This window comes from Crinia signifera, chromosome 6, assembly GCF_055691185.1.
Source record: "Crinia signifera chromosome 6, ASM5569118v1, whole genome shotgun sequence".
In the NCBI taxonomy this organism is placed as follows: Eukaryota; Metazoa; Chordata; class Amphibia; order Anura; family Myobatrachidae; genus Crinia; species Crinia signifera.
This window is the reverse complement of record NC_139222.1, coordinates 205,552,436-205,564,483: the sequence shown is the minus strand read 5'-3', so window position 1 is coordinate 205,564,483 and position 12,048 is coordinate 205,552,436. Positions and strand designations below refer to the sequence as shown.

The 12,048-nt window shown below is 40.4% G+C and overlaps 1 protein-coding gene across 2 annotated transcripts in view; it reads right to left on the bottom strand.

The window, feature by feature from the left end:
* CA10 (carbonic anhydrase 10 (inactive)) overlaps positions 1-11,674 on the bottom strand; it is a 322,195-nt gene extending 310,521 nt beyond the window's left edge. The window contains exons 1-2 of one of the 2 annotated variants that reach the window (XM_083148657.1): positions 11,182-11,674; positions 10,130-10,630 (exon numbers count right to left, since the gene is read on the bottom strand). In XM_083148657.1, coding sequence (XP_083004783.1) covers positions 10,130-10,190 — 61 coding nt within the window. In that variant the 5' untranslated portion in view covers positions 10,191-10,630; positions 11,182-11,674. Of the gene's footprint in view, positions 1-10,129; positions 10,742-11,181 lie in introns of those variants that run through there. The other variant, XM_083148656.1, reaches the window with a different exon arrangement.
* Between the last annotated feature and the right edge of the window lie 374 nt (positions 11,675-12,048).

Here is a 12,048-nt window from a genome sequence, read left to right as displayed (position 1 = left end):
AGCTGATGTGTTACTATTTGATTATGTTTAACTTGTATGTTTTTATGTATAATGTGTATATTTACGCATCAATACATGTGTCTCTGTATTTGCACTGAAAATTTCAATAAAAATAATAGTAAAAAAATGAACAAGTGATAGTTTTGTTGGCATAATGACTTTGCACTTACAAGATACTTGGATGTGGAAAAGATCCAGTATGATAAAATGTATGCTTATTTTACATTTACATATTCTAATCCAGCAGTTCTCATATGAGGTCCTCAAGACAATTGTCCGGGTTCAAATATATCCATAGCCCAGCACAAATGATTAAATTAAATTAACTGATATACAAAGTCACCTGTAGCCAAGCATGGAAATACTCAAACCCTGGATCAGTAGGCAGCCCTGAGGACTTGAGTAATTAAAATCCAATCAGACATACCTATAAGCCAACCCCGAATGCACTGCTGCAAAATTAACAATTTTGGAGGCACCAATTTAAGAAAAGGAAGAAGAAGGATTTACTTCTTCACCCTTTGTATCTTACAGATGAGGGATTAAAGATACATTTGCTGTAAATGCCGAAGGTTTTAAGCTCTACAAACAAAACTTAATTCGCTGCTTGTGCCAATAAACAGTACACATAACTGCTTAGATCAGAGGATACCAAACGCGGTCCTCAAGGCACCCCCAACGGTCTACGTTTTAAGTTTTCCATGGCTCAGCAGAGATGGTTAAATCAAATTGACTGATGTACTAATTACAGTAAATCACCTGTGGCCAAGCACGGATCTTCTTAAAACCTGGACCATTAAGATGCCTTGAGGAATGCATTTTACTTCCTCTGGCTTAGATAGATGAGCCAAGAAGTAGGAGTATTGTGCGTATATTTAATTATATAGTGAAAAAGTTGTACACAGGGTCAAACAGTACTATACCTGGGGCTATACCCTATCCAATAGGTCCAAACATGTTACTAAAATTATAATATTATCACATATGAAAGGAGTTACCATTTGAACTTTGCACAGCCTGTGGGCATTGCATGGTCACATCCCCTCAGCAGTGAGCCCAGACAAACTACTGCAGGAGCTGAGAATGTAGCATAACAGAAGGGCACCGCTAAACTGAGGCCTGGAAATCCTCTCAGCAGGCTAGTTAAAAGCTATTATATGAGCTGATTAGCTGCTTGCTACTGTATTATCATTTTTGTTGAGTTTCAACACTGCTGGGGGGATGTGAGAATGCAATGCCCCACAGGCTGTGCGGGTGGCTTTGGCAACAACAGGTGCTGTGTGCATAGCTTTTGGAGGTATGCCGAAATGGATCATAAGGAAGCTTTTGATCAACACATTCAGTCACACAAGCTGTCAGGCTAACAATACTGGGGTTAAGGATCATCCACACAGGCCAGGTCACCATTATCAGGCAAGCCCTGTTGGCAGGTGATTTGTACCTCATACCCCTGGTGACTATGCACCAACTTTGACTGTACTAATAAAACTGTAGCTACAGTTAACACAACTTCAGTACAATAATATTTGCCTTGTTAGCTAGTACAGATACTTTTCTTGAATCAAAACACTATTATGTCCATAATAAAGTACTGCAATTCACTAAAACAATGTTTCAACATAGACACCGTGCTCTTCTCTATGCAAATTAAAATGGTTCATGTTCCAGCCAAATGTGGTGATTCATGGCTCTATGGAAGAGGGGGTGGGGCTAAAATGAAGAAATTTGCATAATTTGAGCCCTGGCCCCTTTTTAAAGCACCACAACTTTCGTGCCTGTGGCTGGTGCGATGCGTGAAGATCATGGAGGATGCAGGGTATTTGCACCTCTTTCTCGTGGCCATTTCAGGAGGGTAGGCAAATATGCTATAATATAACTACAATTGAATATATTTCTGCAATGAAGTTTACATCTTTATAGATATAAGTACTGAGAATCAAAGGGGATTTGTATACGTTAAATGTATGATGTATGTGTCTTTAATGTGCTTAAAAACAAAATGATGGCAAAGATAAATATTTTAAAAGTCTGTGTATGTATTGTAATGTTAAAAAAGTTATAATAATAAAGATGAATTAAGAATTTTTTTTATATATTTTTAATTTTCGCAGTTGTGAGATTTTTATAGCAATTTAAATCATATCTCATGAGAATCATTAACCAAAAAGGTGATAATTTGTGAAAATTCTTCCTATATATGGAACTACAGAAAATTTATATAATAGAAATATTTTTGTTACACTCATTCACGGGACAAATATTCCTCACATTGAACAAATGAATACTATCATCTGTCCAGAAAAGACACAACAAATTACAAAGGAAATGGCAATGCAGGGATTACAAAATGCGTGAATAAATACAGCCATGGCAAGACTTACAGGAACAGAAAATCTCTTGCACCAAAGCCAATTGTATAATCAGGCAATAACTGCAGGTTACTACAGGAAAGCAGAAGAATAATGGCCCTTATTCTGATCGGTGCGGCCGGATCCGAATATGCGGCCAGGACCGTGCGTGCGAAACCCCGCCTTCCATACGGATCGCCAACTCCGTCCGAACGCGGCAAGAAGCTGTCCGAACGGACCGCACGTGTATTTTTCATGGAATACGCCTCCCCCATCTCAGGGAACCTCCCCCATCATTCTATGGTCGCAGACCATCGAATGCAGGACCGAGTGCTCCACCAGCTCCCGCAACCTCAGACCACACGGACATTTTTCCGTGCAAAAGCAGGGATCTGGGCGGGCAGCTGACATCCGGCGATGTCATATGTCCGCCCCCTACACGTGCGTCACGGCCGCATTGACATACGTACGCCCAGCGTTTGCATGGGAACGCCCATGAAACGCGGGGCGTACGCATATGGTAATGAGCCCAAATAGCCCTTCACGCCCCTCTCCACCCCCTGGTCGGAGTGTTCACATTTCATGCGGGATTTGGCCGTACGCCCCGCTCGCACATGTGCAGAGACGCCTCTGCACATGCGCAGACACAAAACATCGGCGGCACGAACGCACGCGGATATTACCGCACCAACCAGAATAAGGGCCAATGTCATATATTTCCTTAAATGGGAAAGATAACCATTTATAACATGGATTATCTTCTATTTAAGGTAAAAGAAAAAATAAGTCAAGATTCTGTGGTGTGAACTCACTTTTTTCTGTTAATATAGGGTTAAAAGCAGTAAAATATTTGCCTTAAAAAAATATCCACTGGAATAAATAATGCACCTACTGTACTGTATCCCCCAAATCAACTTATTATTATGATCATTATAATTGTATAATATTTTAATTACAATTTCTTTTGAAATGAGGCTATAGGCTCCTGGACACTCCTTTATTTGTCCAGCAAATATCTTGCTACAAATCATATAGTAAAACATACAACAAGATTGTGGCAAAGTAGTACAAAGATGTGATACAGCAAGTGTCACATTTTTTATATTTGATACTTTCATCGTACTTCGCATGTATGAAAGTAGATATCATACAGATTTATTTTTCTCTATGGTATCTGCAAATATTGAACAATTTTTCTTTCTTCTCAGAGATTGTTCTTCATACTGTAAATATTGAACCATACTTACCTACTGCCCAGGAATGGACAGCAGTCTCCAAATTAGGCGTTGCTCCATTCCCTTGTCCTTGGAAAAATGGGCAGGTAACCACCCCCCACAACAAACAGAGTACAAGTGGGTGGTCTGAGGGGGCCCCAAAATGTGATTTACCTTGAATCCTGTCATTGTAGCCCTGTATGGTAGGAAATAGAGCCACAATAATGTATCAGTGATACCATGCTCAAAGGCAGCCCACTTTCCCACTAGCCATGCCTTCGACATGTCTACCATGCTACCCCTTCCTCCAAAGTAGGTAAGAACTGTATGTACAGTAATTAACAGCACCATCACTAAAGAAGTTCCTTGTACAACCATCATATGTAAATGAGCTCCAGGGGATCTGCCAGGGGAGTTCAAAGGAAGTTGGATGCAATACATACATCCATATTTGCTCAGAAGTAATATCCAGCCCATTAACCAATATTAACCCTTATTACATGTGTCTTTTTTGTGTTCTGAATGTGCCACTTTCCTAAGTAACTCTCAATCTATTGTACTAACATGACAGCTCACTTGTGTGTTAAGGTTGTCGATTTTCAAATGACACATACAGTAATAGCAGTTAAGAATGGTGGTACAATTGTGTGTAAAAACAATAAAATATATAAAAGATATGGATGAAGAGACGTGTAAATGGTTAAAGTTGAAAAGTGTGGTTCCGTTGTGGCTGCCATGTAGTTAGGTAATTGATTAATGAGAGAAACGTGTATGCTGCATGGGTGTGTATTGCGTGCATGAAGTTTATAAATTGTGCGTGTTGATCACCCGTGCGAATGCGGGGCTGAGAGGCGGCTGGGCTGCAAGGCGTGAAACGTACTTTTACGGAGTGAGTGATTTTGAGCTTGATCAGTCCGAGCACTCGCACAATCGAAAAAAGCCACCGCCCAGCACATGTAGCCACCACCCCAGTGTATGCCCTGGTTACATCCCAGTTTTGCCCAGTTTTGTGGTCACACCATTAAATATGCCCACATTACACCTACTCTGCACGAGTTCGTTGGCCATGAGCATGCATGGCTGGCCAGACCTGCACATGCGCCTTGCAAGTGGTATGCTCTGCGTACGAATACGTGCCAGAGCAAGTCAACTAGAATAAGGGCCAATGTGTATCTGATGTCTGCGCCTTTGTACATAATTGATGCCTCCAGTAGACAGAGCAGCATTTATATATTTTCGCACAACTGCTATGCACTAAATTGTAGCTTCAACAACATTTCTGTACATCTCTCAATCAGGCACTAGTCTTCGCTTAGTCTAACAATCAAAGCATCTCTAGTTATGACACAAAACCATCCCCAGTTGATAAATAAAATCCGTCATATCTGCATAAAATTGAGCCTTTAGTCGCAAAATGAAGCCAACCCTAATTATGAAAATAAACCATCCCTCAAAATTACTGAACATGAAACCATTCCCAGTTAGACTTGCCATAAATAATTTCTAATTAAAACTATTGCTGATTACTAAATGAAACCATTTAAAGTTAGTGCATGAACTCTTGCCTAAATTATTTTATTATAGTAAGTCACCTCCATCCTCAGCTATTGCATGAAATCATCCATATTTTATTACATGATACCACCCATTTATCATATTAAGCAATTGTCAGTTATAATTCCATTAAATCATTATTACATAAGGCCATCTGCGTTTAGTTTCACCATGAAAACATCAGTAAATATTGCATGAAGCCATTGCATTAAGTTATTCCTATTTAGTTATGTCATGGAACCATATCCACTTATTACATAAATCTATTACTATTGATTACATTATGGTTAGATTATAACAATTTTGCATGAAAGAATCCCATATTATTGAATACAACCTGACTGTATCATTACATGGAATTATTGTACTGTAGGTTACTCTACTTACGTAACCATTGACAGTTATCATTATCTCTGTTTAGAAATCATTACAATGGCAATGTACAGTATATTATATTAACTGATCTCAACATAATAAACAAAATAAAATTGGGCATGTTTATCAATCCTGGAAAAAACAGCCCTGGTTGATATAATTTATTATTGCCACACAGCCTAATGAGGCAATGAGAAAGTAATTACCGAAGCAATGGGCCTGATTCAGACCTGATTGCACAGCTGTGAATTCACAGATTGGGCGATAAAAGCCTGATACTTTTTTAAATGGCTGGCTGATTGCAAGGTGATTGAGAGGAAGCCGGTGTTTGTGGGTGGTTACTGTCTGTTTATTGGGAGTGTCAGGGAAAATGCAAGCATGCCCAGGCGTTTTAGAGGAAGTCATGTGACGTCAGTTCCGGCACTGGTCAACCTTTTCCATTGCAGTAAGTCATGGGTTATGTATAGACAGCACACACTGGGAAAATCATTCAATGGTGATCATTCAATGGATTTGGATATTTTTGCATGCAAGTCATTTTCAGGTTTGCACGGGGCGGGATATCACTCTGGTTGGGAGGCTTATACCTGATCGCTGGGCTCCGAAAATTAACAGTTATGTAATCATGTCTGAATCAGACCCAATGTTTCAAGAAGTGTGTGCATAAAATCTTTGCAAAATCTAAACAGTATGCAATCCTATAATACAGATGTGCGCCATCCGACAGGGAGCATGTGTGCACGAGACCTGTTCTGTAGAAGCTCGCCGTTGGCCTCCACCAGCTTCCCGCTGCTCCCGCGTCTCCCCCTTAGCCCCCCTCAGCCCCTACTTGCCATGCCCGTCTCCCTGAAGCTGAGATGGGCAGGGAATCTGCTCCCCGTTGCTGTGCTGACGGCGACGCGTGAGCATGTGAGACTATTGTCCGCCAGCCTGTGTTAGCTCAAGAGATCTGGCGATTCTTCAAGTTGGCTGACAGGTGCTTCATCTGTAGATCAAAGGATCCTGTTAGACACTGAAAAGGAAGCACTAATAAACCAAACGCTTTACAACTTTATATATTTACCCATATTGCAGTCCCCATAAATTTTAGCGAAGGTTGCTTTACTAATTGAAAACAGAGGGACTGCTGCAGCAGATACTGAAAATGTCTACTACCTGATGGTACCCTTTTAATGCATTTGGCAGACAATTTATGAGAAAATCCTTACAAAATGGTCACTTTCCACAAAAAGAGCTTAAAAAATAAATGCCTCAAATAAAACCAGAAATGACATTTAACCATGTCATGTAGGTATCACCTGCTATCCTGGGTTTTGAGAAGGACTGTTCTACAAACTGTAGATATACTGCAGTACAATGTCAGGTCTGCAATGTTCTAAAGTAGGCTGAGGTCAGTAAGGGCATGCTCACACAAATGCAACAACATTAAGACAATGACAAGGATTCATACTCATAAACCCATATTCTTGTTGTGAGAGACACTGATGCTGATATGTCCTACAAGCCGTACTGCAGCAGGAAACTTAGGTGCCTTATGCTGGCCCTTCTGCCTTCTGCCACAGCACATACTTACTGTACCTACTTTCCCGGAATTTGTCCTCTGCAACCCCGGAAGAGTGAGTACTCCTGTATCTGAACTGCTTCCTAGGGAAGCCCGCAGAATATGGTGCTGAAGCTGGGAATTGCCTCCGCCCAAGGAGGAGGCTTGGATAATATAATGCAAATCATCATAATATTAGACCCATCCTCCGCTCCTGGAGGAACCATCATTCATGGAATTTACCATAATTGGTTTGGGGCCTAAATTGTCTAAATTCCTGGGCCGCCCAGTGAGCTTACTGTTGTGGGTGACAAATGCATTGTGTTTTTCATATTTACTTGGAATGCGGTGTAATCGTGTGTCCCACCTCCTCATTATGACCCAGTGGACACCCACCCTCCCAAAAAAGTGAGAAACTCATGTTGATCATTTCATGTCGACCTGTTGCTTGTGTTGACATTTTGACATCCCGTTGCATGTCTACCTTTTGTCTGTGTTGATCTATTGCATTTCAATCTTTTTTTGTTGACCTATTGAGTTTCTACCTACACACTGTAGACCCCCACACCCCTTTGAAAAAAGGCATCCTTGTTTAACTTAATTAAAGCAGCAGTTGTTGAGTCTCTAAGATGCCACCTCCACACTTTCTCCTGAGGTTCTCAAAACTCTGTATTAGTGTGTGGGTGGTGGTGGGAGCAATAAGAGTAAGGTTTGCTTAGGGCACCGAAAGCCTTGCCCTCACTAGAAACCCGCTAGGGCCTGCATAATACATTCTCCAGAGAGATTCTGGGCCAATCTGCCCAAATTTTTATAGTGGCGATCATTCGTAAGGCCTAACCAAATTGTTTTAATTTTTAAGTGATCATGAGCTATTACATAAGCCCCTAAATCCCCTTTGCTAAAGGAAACATTAATGTAAATATTTGTGACTCCAAACACAAAATATCTAGTATTTTAGAGAAAAATGTAAAAGTCCAATGTGATAGCAGGGTGTACTAAGTGGCGCAAATCTGAGTTACAGTATATGGGGCATATGCTATAGAGTCACAGCTTTTTTAATAATCCTGCATATATTTTCACCGGTAGCAGGTAAAATCCGCCACTGTAGTGAAGCCTAATGCAGTCCCATTCGGAGGTGTTCCATCCCTCCGGGATGCCTCTATGGATGCCTCTATGGACTGCTGCTACATAAAATCCATGGTCTGCACATGCACTGGTCCTGGTGCCTGTCATCTGTATTATACAGGTGCCGGGACTGTGATTTCTCTTCTATGGACTGTTGCCTAAGCAACCCATAGAAGCTGGCCACATGGTCATTACTGAGCATGCGCCAGTCCTGGCACCTGTCAACATTGTACAGGTGCTGAAACTGCGGTTGGGACCAAGAGGAGCAGCGGTGGCAGGGGGTGCCGGGATTGCGGCCAGCAGCAGCCCCACTCTTACCATAAGGTAGGAGCTGCCATAAATATATATATATATATATATATGATGCACAGATGGATTATACCCAATGCACAATATTATTTACGTACAGTATGTGCTGACCATAAAATAAGGAACAATTGAGCTGTATGAGAAGCACTGTGTAAACCTGGTGCATTGGACTATTTGTCGAAAGTGTTACTTTCATAATATTCTATTTTTAACAATTTATATGATAGATATAGATTAATAAACAGGGCAAGGTAAGAATTGGTAAATATTTGAACAACAAAATAGACCTTGAAAGATTTTTTCAACATACTGTAGTATGTTGTGCAACATACATGACTACAGTAACTATGTAAGACATCCATATTAACTATTCAACTACAGCACCTATGAATTATTCTAGTCGCATACTGCTGCATTGTGTCACACAATTACATTACAATTGCAATTATGCAATAAAAAAACTTGTAGATGTTAAGAACTATATTAAACAAAATATAAATTTCATAGAATCATTGCACAATGTACATCGTATCAATCAAAGCTCTTTTAATCCGTTCCCTTTATGAAGGCAACCCATACACAATTCAGTGCAGCAATACCCCCTTTGGCAATGAGCCTCAGTTGAAATAACTAAACCTCTAATACCACTCATCCTCTGTCTTGGAACAAATCCAAATTTTTGGTACTTGATAATCCAATCCTGTATTTTAGACATGCCCTTGGAATTCTCAGAGTTTTAAATTTACTCTAAACATTAAGTACCTACACTATTAGGACGTTTCATACCGGGAGGTAAAACCATAGTCAATTTGCTAAATGAACTGTCCAGAATATACAATAGCCTTGTCATTAGGAAATTATTAAACATTAAATTCAACTTGAAGTTTATGAGAAGCAAATTAACAGCTAGATGATGTATAGCAGAAGTATGTTTGAACATTAAAAAAATTCTATAATACAAAACACCTGTCACTTAAATAACAATTAACCTTAATGACATGTATTATAAACCAGATCATCGCAATTTCTCTTGTATAGTATATTTTACATTGATGTTGTTTAATTATATGGATGGAGGGAGGATCTAACTGTACAATACATTTATAGCAACAGTATCCTGTATCTCCTGGATTGTACATATTCTAAAACTTTTATTAAACCCAAGGCATACACTAAATAGTGAACAATTAATTATATCTGCATACCTGTGTAAAGAAAACAATTCATCATAAATCAGCTTGTCAGTAGTGCATATGTAGTTATAAAATGCATGTTTTAAAAAGCTCAAATGTATAATTGTTGAAGTTATCCCACTTCGACTATAGGAAGAAGCCTGCTCTGCATTTTTTAAATTACTCAATATTTATGTCTTATAAGATCACAACTACATATGCAATCATAGGAAGGAGAAAAAGGTATGCTCCAAACCTTCGGGACAGAAAAGGTTGTTCACATACACACATCACCAAATGTTAGTTCTCCACAATGACAGGAAAACTGAAGCTGAAAATTGATCATTTTACTGACACATATTTTTTTATTGTTTTCAGTAAGTGTAATGTCTGGGAATGTCTTACACTGTATAAAGTATTCACATTCAGTACAGATGCTAAAATGAAATCACAATCTGCAAGAATTGCAATGCTTTTTTTTTTTTACCATACCTGACATGCAAACGATGAAATTGGCTTGAAGGAAAAAAACCACCTCCCAAACAATTTCCATTCTATGATTTTCATACCACCCGCATCACTCAGCGGAACGATCAATATAACACTTCCCAATGGTTCAGCACTGGTCCCTTTCTGCCTGAAGGTATTTTCCAAATATGTTTACACATGTCCAAAAAAATCCAAGCAAGGATCTTAACTTGATTCTGTTCTCCCCATGAGAAGCAAAAATCAAAACAAGAAAAAAAAAAACTTATACAACACAATCAAAAAACAATGATACTAAAAAGGCAAAAAAAAATAGAAACGCAAGCAATCTCCAGAGCCAGATCTTCTAGAGAGCAGAGGCAGTAAAATATAGCTAAATTAGTAGTTGACCAGAATGATCATTATCCATGTAGTAGATCCCCCAATGTTGGACATTAAGCTTTTAGTTTATCCATTCAACACATTTCCCAAAACGAACATCCTTCATTGCTTTGCTTTTTTTTCTTTCTGCAAGAAGAGGAAAAAACAGGAATACTAGAAGTGTTCTGCAAGGCAAATAGAAAAAGAATATAACACCAGTGTGATGTTATGTGACTGACTGCTGCAGATAGTATTGAAAAGATATTTCATTTCTGCAGAGTGCCTATTCCATCAGGCAGCAGGGGGCGCTCGAACATCACAACTTACTATAGTATTTTTCTTTCTTTCCCCCAAGCGCTGCTTGAATGGTCCATCCTAAAGGATTCAGGTGCTCTTCTCATTACTTCCCATTTCTATGTACATATCACTACCCTGCATTTCACATTTACAGACAAATACGTTTAACAAAACAGACATGGGTGTGATAATATGTGCAATTCCTATATGCACAGTGCTACTTTAAATAAATGCACAGATTTGCAATTAGTCTGAGATAGTTATGATGCCGAGCCCTTGGCAGAGTGTTGTGACCTGGCAAATCCTGCAGAGATTCTATCTGGATCATAGGTTGTTGTATGATGTCCACAAGCCATAGTAAAATTGTATTTAATGAATGGAATAGATGGTTTCACACTTACCAAACATCCAGCGTGCGCTGTCCAGCACGGCTCCCTCCTGAAGGTGGCTCAGTGGATGCACATGAGAGGTGCTGATGGGGCTTGGGGGGCGGGGGATTGTCAGTGTTCGCTACTTTTGGGACGAGTTGAGCTGCGGGAAGGTGCGGGTAGTGCAGTCCGGATAGGCACAGCAGCACACGGATGGGATTAGCAGGGAGAGTTGCCGCTCATGCGCGCTTCAGCAGCCATCAGACGGACCGGGCTAGGGAGGGAAGCGCTCTGCTCTGCTGCAGGTAGGATGCGTGCGTGGCTGGGCAGCGCTGCTGAGACTCTGCGCTGCGTTCGCAATCAGATCTAGACCAATGCTCAGCTGCGTCCACCGCCCATCGCCGCACTTGGATTTGCCTCCGCTGGCCAGCCGAGAGAAGTCATCTACTGGGCAGCATTCACTATAATAAGGCACTCACTTCTCAACTGGCTCTCGCTTGCTCTGCAGAGACTTCCCAATGTTCTGCTCGATCAATTTAACCTGCTCCCATGCTGCATTTACAATCAATCAGAGGTGTTCAGCATTGCACTGTATATACTGTATGAGCCATGCCACTGAATATGTCATGTACCTTTTATTGTTTTGTGTTTGCAGCTCTATGCACAGTCAATGCAGAGATACAGTATCATGCTCTGCTGCGGTTACTGACATTGTTCTGCTTCTGTGCAGCACATATTGGCAGTCTGATGCCCATCGAGTTGCAATGCAAAGAGTTGACATGTCCAATGCTGTACAATGCTTGGTCTCTGGGACAGCACAGCCCGGGACTGTATGTATGCACTGTCACTTCCCAAACTGGCATCACTCGGATTTCCAGTTCAATAGGAGACGACATAAAA